The sequence below is a fragment of the Neopelma chrysocephalum genome, unplaced genomic scaffold (assembly GCF_003984885.1).
Source record: "Neopelma chrysocephalum unplaced genomic scaffold, ASM398488v2 Primary Assembly neopelma1_24, whole genome shotgun sequence".
NCBI lineage: Eukaryota > Metazoa > Chordata > Aves > Passeriformes > Pipridae > Neopelma > Neopelma chrysocephalum.
Window position 1 is genome coordinate 31,756,798 of NW_020897693.1, and position 17,958 is coordinate 31,774,755.

General features: G+C 36.7%; 1 protein-coding gene across 19 annotated transcripts in view; it reads right to left on the reverse strand.

Annotated features, from left to right (window-relative positions):
• Positions 1-17,958, reverse strand: part of RALGAPA1 (Ral GTPase activating protein catalytic alpha subunit 1) — a 151,575-nt gene that overhangs the window by 101,967 nt on the left and 31,650 nt on the right. For 13 of the 19 annotated variants that reach the window (XR_003532151.1, XM_027670861.1, XM_027670806.1 and 10 more), the window contains exons 13-17: positions 15,387-15,535; positions 14,015-14,144; positions 13,065-13,302; positions 10,792-10,953; positions 6,135-6,275 (exon numbers count right to left, since the gene is read on the reverse strand). Coding sequence is in view for 18 of the 19 variants with exons in the window: in XM_027670861.1 (XP_027526662.1) it covers positions 6,135-6,275; positions 10,792-10,953; positions 13,065-13,302; positions 14,015-14,144; positions 15,387-15,535 (820 nt within the window). In the remaining variant the exon portion in view is untranslated. The remainder of the gene's footprint in view (positions 1-6,134; positions 6,276-10,791; positions 10,954-13,064; positions 13,303-14,014; positions 14,145-15,386; positions 15,536-17,958) is intronic. The other 6 variants (XM_027670920.1, XM_027670900.1, XM_027670816.1 and 3 more) reach the window with 1 other exon arrangement.

The following is a 17,958-nucleotide window of genomic DNA, read 5'->3' on the forward strand; positions in this document are numbered from 1 at the left end:
TCCATACTAAGACCTTAAACCATCTTGTCCGGGAAGCTGCTTTATGCTGATGATGCTGCCCTTGTCACCGACACAGAAGCAGCTCTGCAGCGTTTAACTGCAGACACTGCTGAGCTCTTTGGGCTGGAAGTCAGCTTAAAGAAGACAGAAGTGCTCTATCAACCGGCACCTCAGGAAGTCTTCCATCATCCCCATATCACCATTGGCGAATCAGAGCTCAAATCAGTCCAGCCGTTTAATTACCTAGGTAGCATCATATCCTCGGATGGTAATATTGACGGAGAGACAGACAACAGGTTAGCAAAGGCATATAGTGCTTTTGGAAAACTTCATAAAAGAGTTTGGTGAAATAAACACTTGAAGAAAAGTACAAAGATCAGTGTTTACAGAGCCATAGTGCTGTCTACTCTCTTATATGGATCTGAATCATGGGTCATCTACCGCCACCACCTGCGACTCCTAGAACACTTCCATCAACGCTGTCTCTGTACAATCCTAAACATCCACTGGTCAGATTATGTGACTAATACGTCTATTCTAGAACGTGCAGCAATCACAAGTATTGAGGCCATGTTGCTGAGAACACAGTTGTGTTGGGCAGGACACGTCTCAAGGATGCAGGACCACCGCCTCCCTAAGATCGTGCTTTATGGTGAACTTGCCACTGGCTGCCGCAAGAGAGGAGCCCCAAAGAGAAGATATAAGGACTCCCTGAAACATCATCTCAGCCTTGGCCATATTGATCAACATAACTGGTCTACTCTGGCCTCCAATCGGGAGGTCTGGAGACACACTATGTTTAACGCCGCTGATGCTTTTGAGAAAGCACGCAGGATCACTCTTGAGGAGAAAAGACAACGCAGAAAGAATTGTGCCTTGCAGAATATACCACCTAAGGAGTCTTTCTGCTGTGCCTTTGCAACTGGAGTTGTCTATCTTGTATTGGCCTTTTTAGCCACCAACGCGCTTGTAACAAACGTGGGTAGAGCCCTTCCCAAATATTTGTTCGCAAAGCCTAGCCATGATGATGATGATGATGACCAGTGCAGGAAAGGTTAAATATCGCGTACAGACAATTCAACTAACTGCAAGACTTCATGCTATTCCTTGCAGTCTTTTTATGGGATAAGCATTTGAACAGCAAGGTAAAAACAGTTTACTCAATTTTCTGTTGGTTTCTTTTTGATAGAATCCTTTATTCCCCAGATTAATTTTTTACTACCTGCTACTTAAAAAGTTGTAGATACACTTTCAAAGTCAGGAACAACAGTAAAGAGCTTAAATGAACACCAGCAAGAGTTATTTGCCACAATAAACAGACTTACCTTGTTGTTCTATCTAGAGGGTTTAACCTCAGGACTGCAATGGTGAATTTACTTAATATCAGAACAAAATCTAAGCCCCTTTCTCTCCCCTAACTTTGATGTGTTACAGCCAAAATAAAGTAACTATTTTATAATTATATTTTAAAATATTTCTATTATTACTAAATAGAATCTATAAATATTACAAAATATTTCTAATTATTACTTTGTGGATCTATATATTTCAGTAATATTAAATATTGATAATCTGAAGTCCCCTTAAAAACCTGTTTTGAAGTGCACACACTTTTCTGAGAATTAGAACTGGAGCTGATTTTTCTGATATTTTGCTTCTGAGCAAAGCATATAAACCAGAGGAATGAGGTATATCTGTACTTAACTAAACATACATGTTCCAAGAAGATGAAAAGTGGTATTTCCATGCTCAACTTTTCAGAGAAGTTAAAATTTGAAAATTAAAGTTTGTCCTCATACAAAATTTACAGAATTGTAAAGAAGCTATCAGACAGGAAATTGAGAGATCTATATTGGAAAAAAGAGAAGAGACATCCAAACTATCTCAGAAAATTAACATAAACTGAAAAATTGTCAAATATAACAGAATCTATTGTCCTTTTTCTCTTCAGTTTTGATAAGCAACAAATTTCTCATCATTGTTCTTGTTCAACTTATTACTAACTACATGAATGAACACCCTCTGAAAAAAATGGTTTCTCTCTCTAGTTGGAATGTTATTTCAAACTCTCTCTTGACTTAGGCAGAGATTAACTCAGGTTATGCTCCCATAGTCTCAAGCTATTTCTTACAGTTGCAAAGAAAGGACTACAGGCTTCAGTCAAAAATATGTATGATATTATATATATGGAATTAATATATGCAACTATGATACACCGATCTCATCTTGAGCCCTCAGAATGCATACTTCATATCTATTATAAACTCAATCTTATCTAAAGCAGCAGCCTAGGAATCACATGCTTGCTTGCATGGAGTGATCATGACTTTCTAGGATGTTAGAAATAACTGGACAGAGAAGTCATAATGCACACAAAGCAACTCCACACACTGAAATAAATTCAGCTAGATTTATTTCAATGTTGATCCAGAATTAATTTTAGGTGCTCACATATACATGACTAGCACATACAAGTACATGTTTTCAAATAAACATGTGGCTGTGCCAATAGAGATTTCTTTTTTGTAGAACTGAGGAAGAAACAAAGGAAATGAAAAATGTACTGTTATTACAAGACCATCACTGAAAACACAGACAATATTTAAAAACCCAAACAAACTGCTCCTTCACAACCAGGGCTCGCTATTGCATACAACTATGCAGTCAAATTGGGACACCATAAACTCCCAAGGAGTTTGTACATTGCAATTGTGTGCCAGAAGGCTGTGTACCTGACACCCTGTGTGCGCTTAGGAGAAACGCTGCTCTGGGTCCTTATATGTTACAATAAGGAAGAGATTGAAATTGGTAGACCTGGCCAATCTCACCAATCATAACTTTGCTTAAATCAACCTTACCTCTCCTTTTCTGCTAGAAGGCAGAAAGAGAAGGTAGCTTTTCAGCATCAAGTGGGAGATGGATAAGCTAAAACACAAACTCATGGAGAGACACATTCTGACAAGACAGCATGAGCGCTAATAGAAGATTTCCATATAACGCTGGGAGAGGTTTATATTTCATCATGAAAGTTAGTTCAGGAAGTAGAGAAAAAATAACATGTTTTGCTTCTCACCTTTCATTTTGATTTTTTTTTATAAGAACACACTCATTCTGTGAGTTTCTGGGATTAAAGAATAATTACAGCCATACTGACATTACAATTATGATTTCTTTATATTTCAGTTTAATGATTACTTACTGCTTTGGGAGCAAGGTTGTAAAGGCCCAATATGCATCTCCTTTTCACGTTAACACTACATTTGACTCTTTTAGTCCTGGTGGATAAGGAAAAATCAATCTGCAATTCATTAGTTTGCCCATTGCTTCTAGGAATCTTGCCTACATCTCATTAATACTTTGTTTCATAAGTGGTCTTGTACATAAAAATCCTCAACAGTCCCAGAATGAATGGTTACTTTAATAGTTATCTTGTCAAAGTGTAAGACTGGATTTGTTATGATTCTAACAGGCTAAAGGAAAAGTTCGTTTTAGAAATATTTGCAACAAATACACTATACTAAAATCACTTTAATAACTAAACACCTTAAAGCATAAATTGCTTCCACTTTCTGGGTATTATTTGAAAAGTTGCAAATATTCTGCACATGAAAATACAGCATAACTTATAAACTACACAAAAGAAATACAATCTCAGAAGAAGCATTCTCTATGATGCTAGATGACTGAATGTCAATATTGAGCTTTTGCAAAATATTTTGTCAATCTACTGACTGATCTTCAAGAAGAAATACTATGTCTCAATAAATAACAAATTATAGTCAAGTGAGGTGTTCTGCCATACTCTTGAAAATTAATATACTGCACAAAAAGTAAAGGTTTGGGTATAAATGCTTTTTGTTGGACTACCTGTCCAGATTTACCAGTGTTCAGTGAGTCCTTTCACTAAGGAGTTTCACAGTTAAAAAGGAGCTGAACACTACTTCCAGAAACTTAATATTAGGCATTCTATTATTTTGGAATAAGTTGAAATGTTCTCTCCTTCGAGCTGTGTTGTATCGTAAAGTCATTTTGGATAACAGGGATATTTATACAATTATGAAATAAGACGAAGGGCTGTCAGAGCTAGCTACATATTGTTCACTACCTAGAACACACTTATGGTAGAAGCAATTTGATTACTTCCCAAATTACATACTGTACCTCTGGAAACAGAAAGCTCTCAGAAAATAACATTTACTTTAAGAAAAGGCAAGGAAAATGATAAAGCTTCATGTAAAAAAAAAAAAAAGAAAAGATAGAGAGCGCAATTAAAAATGCAGAAAATTAAAAGAGCAAAGTGCACTCTGATCCAGTGGACAGTGTATCCTTTACTCTGCTACTTCACCATCAACACTCTAATGGCTTGCTTTTCTTCACTAGAGCTTTTTAGTTTTCTGGCAATGTTCAAGATTCTTGAGCACATCATGAAGCTGCTGCAACACCCAGGCTGCTTTTGAGAAGACACAAAAACCAGGAAGGGCATAGGACCTATGTTCAAAGTGCAAACGTCTGTAACATCGCTTTACTTTTAAGAATTACATTGGTCATGCAGTTTTTGTATTGCCTGAGTATCAACAGAAAGGATAATAGCAAGAGAGCCATAAGGTTTGGGATACATTAGAAATAAGATGCAAGCCAGGACTTTTCAGAAACATAGATGACGAAACTGTCTACAACAGCACTTTTGCCCTCTTTAGGACAGGATAATTTAAGTATCTGATTATGTGACAAAATAATAGGTCACTCCCCTCTGCAGGTGCTCTTAAGATCTTCATTAAGAATTGACTATTTCCAACAATGCCATGGCCAGGTAAGATGTATTTCCTAACAGGTTGTTCAAGTATCATTCCTATAAAAATCCCTATCTTCTAAGTTCTAATAATTTATATCTCAGAAAAGATACCCTTTGCACTCATATGTTTATTAATTTATTACATATAATTTGTATTTTATTAAACTTACTCTGTAATTGTACATTGTGAAAGTCTGGTCTCTCTAGAGTGGGTACCTTGAACTTTCCTGATTCTCCATTTATGTTTTCAGACTGAACACTAAGGCACCAAATTTCTGTTTCACTACAAGAATTTTGTGACACAAGACAAAATACAATTATGAAGATCCAGTTCTTGGAAGTTCTTGAGTAACAAAGGCAGATAGGAGAGACAGAAAAGAAAAAAAGTGTCCATAAAACCATTACTGCCATTAAGTCCTTATATTTGTATGTAGTTTTAGATATATATATATAGAGTCCTTCCACTATGCTTTCAGTTTGGTGGTTTGCTTTTTTTTTCATGCATTGGGACAAAGGCATAACATGAGTGTCAGCCTTAACACGCTAGTAATTCATATTTACGTAATAGATGGAAAAATAACATTATCTCTAAACATGCATTTTTTAAAATCTGTGCTAATTCTAATTCCTGAATCTATTTGTTCAGAGAAAATTATCCAAGATAAGCTACTGTCAGACTTGTAGTCAACTACCTTGCTGGACCAAACAGAATGTTGAGGAAAAGCACAATTCTAAAAAATGGATAATTCAGAAAATAACATCAAAATATAGCACTTGAGAATTCCAAACCACACATTTTTATATGTTTTTATATGTTAATGAAAAATAGTCATACTCTAAAGCATATTATATGATACCATATACTTCATTCTTTTTTCATGGGAGCTAAAGTGTATCATCATGGTTGTTCACACAACATCTGTAACAATGAATTAAAAAATTTACATAGAAAGAGGTAAATGGCAAATCAAAGTAAAATTAAGTTCTTCCTTTCCCTCCCTCATTCATCACAAATAAAAATTTTAGATTAGTTGTACTCTCTAGTAGACAGATGTTATATTGCTACTTAACAATAAACTGAAAAAGCGAAGATATTTCTCTAATTTTCACTATTATGATAGTAAACATTGGCACAGCACTAACTTCTAACAGTTCCAGAATGAATTGTAAAATAGCATGGTATCTTACGTAACTCAAAATATTAATTCTTAATCTCTTCCCCTCTCCCACCATCCCCAGAGTATTTTTACTTTGAAAAAATTTAATGATTTAGCAGAATTTGAAAGCAGAAGGTTTAAAAAAGTGATAAAGGGGGTGCAGAAATTAGCAGAGGTGGCACTACCTGAAAGCTCATCAGAAAGGGGAGTGAGAACAATATCAGGCAAGAAGGGTTTGGAAGTATGGATCAGAACAGGAGCACTTTTAGCACTGCGTATATAGGCCGATGGCAGAGCACATTCACCAATGGATCGGCTTCTCATGGCTTTAAAAAGGAAAAGAAAGAAGTGGGGAAGGAAAAAAGAAGAGTGACTATAATGAAAGGCTTGTGTCACAGAAAAAGCAGCAACAGAGAAAACAAAGATAAAAAAGAAGAAAATTCAAAAATTAAAACATTTCAGCACGGCAGATATTGGCAGAGCTGTAAGAAAGAAAAAAATCAGTGGACACATAAGACATTCAGAGTTTTCAACTTTTATGTAAAGCAGCAACAATGCCTTTATTATGACAATTACAGAGATTTTGCATTCCAAATCAAGAAACTAATTAACACTTTTTCCCACTGCATCAGGGGTTGAAAAATCAAAGTTAAAGTTGCTTCACAAGTACTCAGAACTTGAATTTTTTTTTTTTTAACAGAAAAAGTAACTTACACTACATTTGCATTTTTCTAGTTTCCTTTAATTTTCTCCTCAAAATGCCTCTCTGTATTTTACATACACCTGTACTCTTGAATTCATGTTCTCCAAAAGAGATTCAAAAGCATAGGGAGCAAATTATCAGTTCTGTGTGGAGAAATTTGCAATAAAAGTTGTTATAGTTCCACAGTAAAAGTGAAATGACTGAAGTGGTTTGACAACAAAAAGCATTAAGTTGGTTCTTATCCATAGGGTTTGGCTTTTAATTGATACAGGATAAATCTTGCTAAACTGACGTTAAATCACCTTCTCATATCTCACATCCTGCCACCATTCCTACGGAATAGAAAACTTACATAAGAATTGCGGTATCACAATCAAGGTTATATCTATAGCTTTTCTAATAGATTTAAAATAAATCTTCACGACATTTGTTTTCCTCTGTCAGAACGAGAACTGATACTGCATTCATCCTCAAAGTACACTGGAAGTTCTTCAAAAAGTAACATTTATTGTTTCAAGCAGCTTCCTTTTCAAACTGTTGCAAATCGGCTAGCTTCTGTTAAAATTATTACTGATAAACTTCAGTGCATCTTACATAAATACTGTCAGTGCAATATTTGAACTTTTCTCTCTCTCTATATATATTTTCAGGGACCCCTGGTGGCCTAGTGGTTAGCATACAGGACTCTCACCGCTGCGACCCAGGTTCGAATCCCAGTCCCCCCGGGCAGATGGAGCCCGTTAGCCCTGTGAGGCCATCCATCTATGAGAAGGTCACTCTAAACAAACCTACGTCCTGAGGACCTCGCTGCCATTGTCCAAGCTTGCTTGGCCCCGGCAGATGAACCTTAGGATTAAAGGGTGGGCTCAGTTCAGCGCATGCTGCGTCTCACCTAAAAAATCCATTGCGCAGGCTGGAAAGGTAAAAGACCTTTCCCCAAATCTTCGTTCACGAAGACTGGCCATTATATATATTTTCAAAACAACACGGAAGAAAGACTTAGAATCTTAGTGCACCTAATCTGCATGGAAATCAAAAGTACATGAATGGAGTGTAGTGACAGTTGAGCACATCATACTTCTAAACCAGGTTAAAGAATTGCTACTAACATTAACATGTAGATAACCTGGGTAGGTCACATAGAGTAGAAAATACATTTGACAAATGGAGTACAATTTAAGTGGTGTCTTAACATCAGTTTGAAAAAACAATTCAGAAAGATAAGACTTTTTAAAACTGAAGCCATACTATTTAACTTAGTTTGTAAGACAGAAACCATTTTCTTAAAAGGCAATTATGTGTAAAGCTTAAGTACCTCTTTGTTTAAGAGGTACAGTAATAAAATTCAGGATACAGTGATAGTTAGATGCATTACATTTATCTCTGTGAATCTTAAAATGAATGTACACAAGAGAAAAAATAATAAGCTACATAGTAAATATTAAGGGTCTTTTCCAACCTAAACGATTCTAAATAAATCAAACTATTGGATATTGGATACTGTGTTGATTACAAATCTTAACATAAAGTGTTCCTCTTAATTTGACTGGATGTTTTCCACCATATTACATCCAAATAAGTAGTTAAGCAGAGACAGACTTAATATCAGAATGTGGACTATATATTTGACAATTTATAACCTTCCACTGTTGCCTATAAACAAAGGCAGAACAATAAGATAGTAAATTCTTTCTGATACAATATTTTATAGGATTAGAGCCTGCTGCCTAAATGAAAAATCTAGCCTTATAGAAGATTTTTCAACCCATATGCATACTATGTTTAAAGGCCCTTTTCCAAAAATTACTTTACATAAGTTTAGGCTAAAAATGTACACACTGCATATCAGAAAAGCTGTGATTTTTATTTGAGTAACACGCACACACACATATTTGGTGCAGCAATAAATGTGTGCCGGCATGATGATGGCTCAAAAAATAGAGGTGCACAGATGTACACAGAAATGTGTACAACATAAAACAGATGAAAAAGAAACCCCAGCTTTTTCTTACCATAAAATATTCAACATGCACATCCCCCCTACTCAGATATAAAGAGTATATATTACTCATAATCAAAGGGAATGTAATACATATCAGATATCATGCAACATATTTAAGGTCTGACTCAATTACAGCCTTAGCTTGTGGAGCTAGTGCTAAACTGAAGAAGATCTGACCAGCAAAATGCTCTATAGAAGATTTTACTTTTTGTGACTATTTTTTATTATGTGACTCTGTATTAACCGGCACAGATTAAGAAGCATCCGAACAGCTCTCTTGGCAGATCTGAGAGGCAATAACAAACTACAGTTTGCAGGCATTTAAGACAGATGTAACATTTTGCAACATTTCCCTCATTAACATTTAAAAACCAGAAGAGTTGGGATTCTGGTTCTGGAAGTTCTTTGTGGGCTTTACATCTTTTAAAATCATCCTAGCAATTCTGGGATGCTTGTCCACAGATGGTATTCTACAACATGAATAGAGCTGAAATTTTAACTGATTGTAGTAATACAAACTTGGCTGATGAGTATCAGATACGTAAGACAATTGGAGGAAAGGAACAAAACCATGGAAGCTAATGTCCAGTGAAACTAAAATCAGATTAGTTTGCTGCTAACCAGGTCAATATATAGCTTATTAAGGACAAGTTCCAGTTATTTTAAGGCTAACATCATATAAATAGCCATACTTCAAATAGCAGAAAAACAAAATCATTAATAAGTTGACCAAACAACATAACCTTCTGACAGAATATCTGAAATATTAACTATTTGTGAAAGAAATTTTAACATGATCTTTACCTTGTTAAGAAATTAAGACTTAAAACAAAACCACCACAACTGTTAATCGCAGACAATCTACATAGAAGCAGAAATTGCATTTAAAGTATCTGCGATCCATGAGGAAAGCTAGGTGCTGTCAGCATGAGATACAGGAAAAGCTGTATAGCATTTGAATGTGCAAAAAAGACAGGAAACTTTGGAGTAATGACTTCATTTTCTCTCATTTCTGTATGGCTTACAGGACAATTAATTCTCTCAAATCAACAAGAGCCTTAGGAGAGAACAAATTTTTAAAATTAAGAATTTTGAAGAATATTCAAATAAAAACTTTGTCTAAATAACCTCTGTGACTTAAAAAAATTAATTGCAAATATTTTTGGAAAAAGAAAGAAAATGTTCATTTCTGAAAAGGTAGCACAATTATATATTCAATGGCCAATATGCATCCCAAGTTTCTAAAACTGTGTCAGAACGTACCTACTTCCAAGAAGTATCATTGAAGCAACAACACACAATGACCGAAGCCACTACTTTACAGAGATAGTAAAAAAAGAGATATTCCTTAAAGGTTCTTATTTTAAATAAAAAATTAAAATCAGCTTAATTTTCCTTCACGTAAGGAATAGCACTAAGATCATCAAGATGAGACAACAGTGTAAAGAAATTCATAGTCCAGTTCATGTTAACATAGTCTAAGCAAATCATATGAACATAAATGAGTCTTCTTTTGAGGAGTTCACCTAAAGCATTGCTCAGCATCACTCATTTCTAACACAGTAAAGAGTATCTGCAAGTAATAAAACTGAGAAATAGTTGATTTCAGAAATGAAGAATTGCACACATCCATGTCAACCTTTCATTATTGCAATATTCAGAGTATAGTAAAAGACAGCATATCTTATAAACTATGCCGACATATTTTTCATGCTTTCCTTTGAACAGTTTGAAAAAACTCAACCCATCTTGTGTAGTTTATGAAAACACACTTAAGAAACCTTCTCTGACCCACCTATCTGCACCATTGCTCAAACCATTCCAGCTTTTTTCTCCTTCATACACACACAACGGTATTATTTTCCAGGCCAGCTTAGGCATGTGATCAAACTCATTAAGAATTAATGTATCAAATGTATTATTTTCATTTGCAGTAACTGTAATTCTAATAACCACAAGTTATTCAGCTACCCTCAAAGCACATAAAGCTGCATAATTTACACATTTAACTAATGTGTAAATTATTATAGATAGTATAACTTTGTGGAGAGAAGCTATCCACACTGCTACAGAAGTCAGTTATTAATTCCTTACCCTTTCTCAAATGTCACTTCTATCAGCTTTTACAGATACTTACCAACTGTTTTCTGCCGTACTATGCTTCTTGCTTTTTCTGTTCCTGGAGAGCCAGTGGTTGTAGCACTGCGTTGTCTCATTGGTGCTTGTCCAGGCTGATCACGGCTCCAGCCTCTAGAAAAGGACTTATCGACAGAAGACTTCGGGAATTCGTGCCCAACTCCTGCAAAAACAGAATTGCAAATCTATTCACTTCTATTCTGGTATCACCAGATAATTGCAGTTGTGTTCTTTCAAAGAGTTTTAAAGCTGGATGGAATAAATTATGTTACCAAAGCAAGCATTATTTCAAAAGCTCAGCCAGCACTAACACTGGGGGATACTCAAACTTCTTCAGAAGCGTTGGTTCTACTAAACTACTGTAATTTTCTTTTCCAAAAAAATGAGTTTACAAAAGTTGTAGTCTGATAAAATATATAACTTTTCCTTTGCTATTCCTACTAGACAATACACACAAAATCATACATTTCAAAACATTAATATTGTGGGGGTTTTTCCAAATAATTTTGTGACATTGAGGAACACGAAATAATTATGATAAAATATTTTTAAACAAAATGCAAAAGCAAAAAAATGGGATGATGAGCTCAGAGAACAAGGTTCTTTGGAAATTGACAAAAAATACTATAGTAAGATGGAAAAAATTCAGATTTGAAATTTATATTAAGTAAATAAAGCTCATATGAGGATCTAACAAAAACAATACTATGTAAAAAACAGAAGTGAAGAGCAATCGCAACATATGTCCTTATCTATCCAAAATGACACAATTACAATCATTAAAGGACAACTTCTTGGACAGTGAGCCCTAGTCCAACATGTTCATTATTATTAGCGAACAAACAGGGCCAAAGAAATTTAGCATAATTTGTATGATATCTATTCCTTACAAAGCTGCACTTAGCTCTGCGACTCACATTTAGCAATGGAGGCTTTCTCTAGAACTCTATTACCAAAGGCTAAGAAACTTTTCTCTTGTGGTTTGGTATGGGTGATACAGATTATTCAAAATACTTTTTAAAGCATATATTAAAATAACTATAAATATCCTTATCCCACATCAGACTTTTTTTTTTAACAGTGTCTTTTGCAAGTAAAAGAAGAAAGCTGTACGGTATAGGAAAACAAAAAACACATGGTCTGAAACAGTCTCTCAAGGTCAACTACAGAGAAATGTGTTTTCATCCACTTGCCACACACTAGAAAAGCAGAAGTGTGAATAACAACTCTGCTCAAGATGAGAAGCATAGAAGCATGTGAAATGTTTTTAGCAGAAACAGCCTACAGGAACAACCTCTTTAAGAGAGGGAATCCACACAGATTACTTCTCGCTGACAAATCCTAAGATATTGTACCTTCCCTCAGGTTTGACTGGAGAACACAGAGAAATAAAAAGGAGACTAAAAATTACATGTTTTTCCATCTTTTTTACTCACCCTAAATATAATCCCTGCCTCTCACTATTAGATCACAATGAACTTTTTAAAGGAGAATATTATCATTACAAAAGTTTTACAAAAGTGGAAACAAAGAAGTGATTTCTAATGGACCCATGCAGAAAGTCAGTCTCTGAACTAAGAAAAGAATCCAGATTTTTCAACTTTCAATCCAGCCCCTTTTGAGGAGGACAGACTTCCTGTTCCTTACCAATTCCAGAACTGTACCATAATAAGCAAATAGCCACCTCCTCTCCCCATATTATGTCTCACAGAATATTTTTTGCAATGTTTAGGAATCAGTTTGAAAACAGGTACCGCTCATATTGATTATTAAAAGTATACTATCTCTTTAATAATCCACAAGGTCATTTTAATAAAACCTGTCTTCACCATGGACTAGTAATCAATTAGTACCAAACAAAACTATGTTCACCTTACATTTCCCCTTGTAACAACATTTCAGGATCAATATTCCAATTGTGCTTTCAATGGCTTAATATTCACCAGATGAGTAGTATTGTTATTTTCAAGAAGTTATGATCAGGACTCAACTATTCAGCTGCTTTGATAAAAGGTACAGTGTAACATTTTAGTTTAAATTCAACACATCTTTAAGAATTACATTCCATATGTGCCTATCTGCAGAAATGAATCTTAACGTGAGGATTCTGTGGTAGTTCTAAAAAGCAGCTTTACCTCAAAGAAACAGGGTTATTTCAGGTGATAGAGAGGCCTAATTAGGTATACCAATAAAGGTGAGACCAAAATTATCCTGTGCCCAACATCTCATTACCCCAGCTCAAATTCAAATGATGTCTATAGAGTGTTGTCTTACCTTTGCCTTTGTGTTTTTTCTGCTTCTGCTCACTTAATTTATCCAATGGCAGGTCACTGAGGTCCAAGCTATACAAGTTTCTAGCTAATACTTTAGTTAGTGTCTCCATTGTCAGTGACCACTCAGTGGCCAGCTCTTCCCAATATGTCAGTGATGACATAACAGACAGCAAGTCATCCCAAAGTTCTCGAGAAATGTACACATTTAGATTTGCTTTGATCCAAGCCACTATAAGAGTCTAAAAGAATAGAGAAAAGTTGGGTTGTGAACAAAACATGACAACATTCAATAGTTACTACTTAAAAGGAAAATTCTAACTGCCACAGAAATTTCTGTGTAGTCCTGAAATTCTTTTCTTCCCTAGTACACACAGACTTTCATGAATTATCAAGTGTTATGTGAACACAGGGCTCTAACAAGATATAGGAACAAATGGTTTGACTCATTATCTTGTATATTCTTCCTTTTTCTACTAAAGAACCTAGAGTCTCTATAGATCCTTTTACAGAGGACCCATCACAATAGCACTCTGCAAGTGTTGAAAGGATTTGCTACAGCTTTCTGTAAGGAACTACAGAATTCTCTAAGAAATAAAAAAAGCCATTGGTTAGGCATGGATGGCACAGATTTTGTGCTGACTTGAGCCAATTTTGCAATGGAAGCAGGCTAAAACTGCACATATTGCCAGTCATCCTTATCAGTTATTCCAACTCAACTAAATGACAGCAACTTTTTAATTTCACAGTACCTCAAAAACTGTTGTCATAGTGTCATTAAAATGTAAGACAGAGAGTAAGGAATGTAACCACATCTTTAACCCAAGCCATTCACATTATCTGGGTAACATATCAATGATTTAAGATGACAAACTAGCCAACAGCGGTTGTTGTATCTAATCTCTTAATGAAAATTAAGGCTGAATTAATTAAAGTGAATTTATGTTTACTTGCCTGGAAAAGAGGTCCTGCAAGTCTTCCAGCTAAAGTGGAGTTTTTTCTTCCTTGATACTGCAAGAAAGTTTGGGGTGGTATTTTCAGCACAGATTCAGTAACCCTAAGCAGCACAAGTAGCATCTGCTCCCTGCAAAACAGCATTAAACTTGGAGTTACCGTTTTGTTATACTTCTGTATATAGCATGATATTTTTAAAGGTAATAACCAAGTTTGATTTGCTCAAACACACTCCAAGCAGGAATATATATAATGATGACAAACAGCCTAACTGGGTTCTTGCAAACGAAATTACTCTAATCTTCTCTTCACACTGAAGAGTGGGGAATCCCTGTTGCATTCTAACATCTGCCAAGTCATTCAATTGCTATCACCTTGCAAAGCCTGAAATTACCAGCAAAGTTTTAATTACATTTTCAACCTGAGCTTTTATGTTTTTTTCCGCTATGAATTACAGGTTTTAGTTATCTTAAATTATCAATAACATACTTCATCAATTATTTTCTGTGGCACAATCTTTGCCATCACGGTCTAGAGTCACTTCTTTACATTGGTGCAAAACTGAGAAACAAAATAACAATCTAGTAGAATATGTTTTCTATTATCACTCCTAAATTTCCTTGAACTGACTCCTCAGAAGAGGAGACAAGCTTCATATGACATGTAGTGCCAACTCTACTCACCCAGAGTTCAGGAAATACTACTGACAGATTAAATGCCAAGTCAAGTGAAAATGGAGTAAATCAGACATTTGAAATCCCCTTGCTAGTGGCTTCCTTGCAATGGAGAATGGTGGCAATATCCTACCTCATTACAGGCAACTATTTAAACGAGTGGGAAATAAAAGAAATTGCTCTGAAAGCAGAGTCCTTTGTACCTGCTAGGCATCTTAAGCACTGGAAAGGAATAAAACAGTTACACAGCACACAGACTCTTGTACACAATTACAGGTCAAGAACAACACACATCTGATTATAACAGTTATCCCAGCTTATCTGAGGTTTTTTTGTTTATTTTTAAATAAGGTTGTGAAGCTTCATATATGTTTCCATATTTTAACACTTTGATCCATGAGCAAAATGCCCTGGAAAAAATCATCAGTAGCTCCTTAATAGCAGTCTATATATCCCCACTTACTCCTTTTTTCACTGAGACTAAGCTGCCTCAAATTAACTAGGAGCTCACTACAGGCTTCAACAAAAGAGCTAACATCCTCGTCCCCTTTTCTAAGTCGTCTGTGATGTTCATGTATTTACTGATTTAGAGAAACTAGTTCATATAGCAAATACCACTCTACTGTGTTTACTACCAAGTAAATTTTCACATTTATCTTGTGAACTAATAATCTAAGATAAAAGCATTAGCATTTTACCATGTCTTCTTGTCCATAGTCACTTGGACTACCATGTGGCGGTAGATATTAAGAATGCGTTTACACATATCGGTGTGTTCATCCAGCAGAACTTTAATTTCATTTGCAGGTTCAAGAAAGAATATATTTGAAGAATTTATTATAAAAACCTGTAAGTAGAAAAGAGTGGATGTTATGAGCCTGAAGGACTTTCATGTTTTCAGCAATTCAGTTGATAGAACCAGGAAGAAAAAAATCTATAAGAGAAAATCTTTACCAGAAAAGGCTGCATATGCACACAGAAGTATACATTTAAATATGTTAGTTTGAAGTAATGACTAAGCAACGATAAGACCGATCTTTTCCCCATTTTTTTCTACAAAATGTATTTTAATATTTTTGTTCTCATAGACAGATGGTACAACAAACTACTCAATACGATTACTGGATGTTTTGTGTGTGGTGACTAACAGTGTAATAGTGTCTAATAAAAGAAAAAAGTCTCTAAGCATTCTCACAAAACAGTTAAGTACAAATATTTCACAGAATCACAGAAAATGCTGAGCTGAAAGGGATTCACAAGGATCATGGAGTCCAACTCCTGCCCCTGCACAGGACTATCTCCAAGAATCACACCATGTGCCTAAGAGCATTGTCCAGACTTTGCTTCTTGAACTCTTCAGGCTTGGTGCTGTGACCACTTTCCTGGGGAGCCTGTTCCAGTGCCCAACCACCCTCTGGGTGAAGAATCTCTTTTCATATATGACCTAAACGTCCCATGACACGACTTCAGGCCATTCCCTCAGATCCTGCCACTGGTCACCACAGAGAAGAGTTCAGTGCCTGCCCTCCTCCTCCCCTCATGAGGAAGTTGTAGACTGCAATGAGGTCTCCCCTCAGTCTCCTCTTTTCCAGGTTGAACAGACCAAGTGACCTCAGTCTCTCCTCATATGGCTTCCCCTCAAGGCCCTTCACCCTCTTCATTGCCCTCCTTTGGATGCTCTCTAAGAGCTTAATGTCTTTCTTATATTGTGGCACCCAAAACTGCACACAATATTCAAGCTGAGGCCGCACCAGTGCAGAGCAGAGCAGGACAATCCCCTCCCTCGACTAGCTGGCGATGATTTACCTGATGGCCCCCAGGACATGGTTGGCCCTCCTGGTTGCCAGGGTACTACACAATTTGCCATTGACCAGAACCCCCAGGTCCCTTTCCTGGCACTGCTTTCCAGCATCTCATTCCCCAGCCCGTACGAACATCCAGGCTTGCCCCATCCCAGGTGCAGAGGGGATTGCACAGTCCACTCATTTGTTGAGGTCTCTCTGCAGGTCCTCCCTGCCTTCGAGGAAGTCAGCAACTCCTCCCAGTTTTGTGTCAGCTGCAAACTTGCTCAGTATCCCTTCCAGTCCTACATCCAAGTCATTTATGAAGATGTTGAAGAGCACAGGGCCCAAGATAGAGCCCTGTGGAACCCCACTAGTGACAGGTCCCCAGTCTGATGTTACCCCATTCACTATTACACTCTGTGATCAACCCATGAGCCAATTGCTCACCCACCACATGATGTGTTTATCCAGCTGTGTGCTGGACATTTTGTCCAGAAGGATATTGTGAGAGAGAGTATTGAAAGCTTTACCAAAATCCAAAAAGATTACATCAACTGGCTTCCCTTGATCAGCTAGGTGGGTTACCTTGTTATAAAAGGAAACCAAGTTTGATAAGCAGGACTTTCCTCTCATGAAGCTGTGCTGGCTGTGACCAGTGACTGCATTGTCTTTCAGGAGTTTTTCAATACTTCCCAGAGTAATCTTCTCCTTAACTTTACCTGGCACTGAAGTGAGGCTGTAGTTTCCAGGGTCCTCCTTCTTGCTTTTCTTGAAAACTGTGACAACATTTGCCAGCTTCCAGTTAGCTGGGACATCTCCGGATTTCCAAGACCACTCAAAAAAATCACTGAGAGAGGCTTTGCAAGGATATCACCTAGCTCTTTGAGGATTCTTGGATGAATCCCATCAGGTCCCATAGGTTTGTAGGAATCTAGCTGGAGCAGCAGATCCCACACAATTTCAGGGTTGACTGGGAGTTGCTCATTCTCACAGTCATGGTCCTCCAGCTCAGGGCACTGAGACACCCTTGATCCGTCATCCATGTTGAAGACAGAGGCAAAGGAAGTGTTAAACACCTCTGCCTCTTCTCTGTCCCTGCTTGTGAGGTGACCATACTCATCCTGTAACAGGCTGATGATATTTCTGTACTGCCTATTGCCATTAATGTATTTGAAAACACTCTTTTTACTGTTCCCTGCATTTCTGGCCAACTTCAACTCCAGTTGAGCTTTGGCCACATGAATTTTCTCCCTACAGTGGCAAGCAGCATCTCTGAATTCCTCCTGTGTCACCTGACCTTGCTTCCACTGGGCACACACCTTCTTTTTTTGCCTAATTTCCAAGAGAAGATCCCTGCTCAGCCAAGCCGGCCTTCTGCCTCCCCTTCTTGACTTCCGACATTTGGGAATTGCCTGCTCCTGTGCCATTAGGTGATGTTTGAAGAGTGACTGACGCTGATGGACCCCAGCACCCACCAAAATATTTC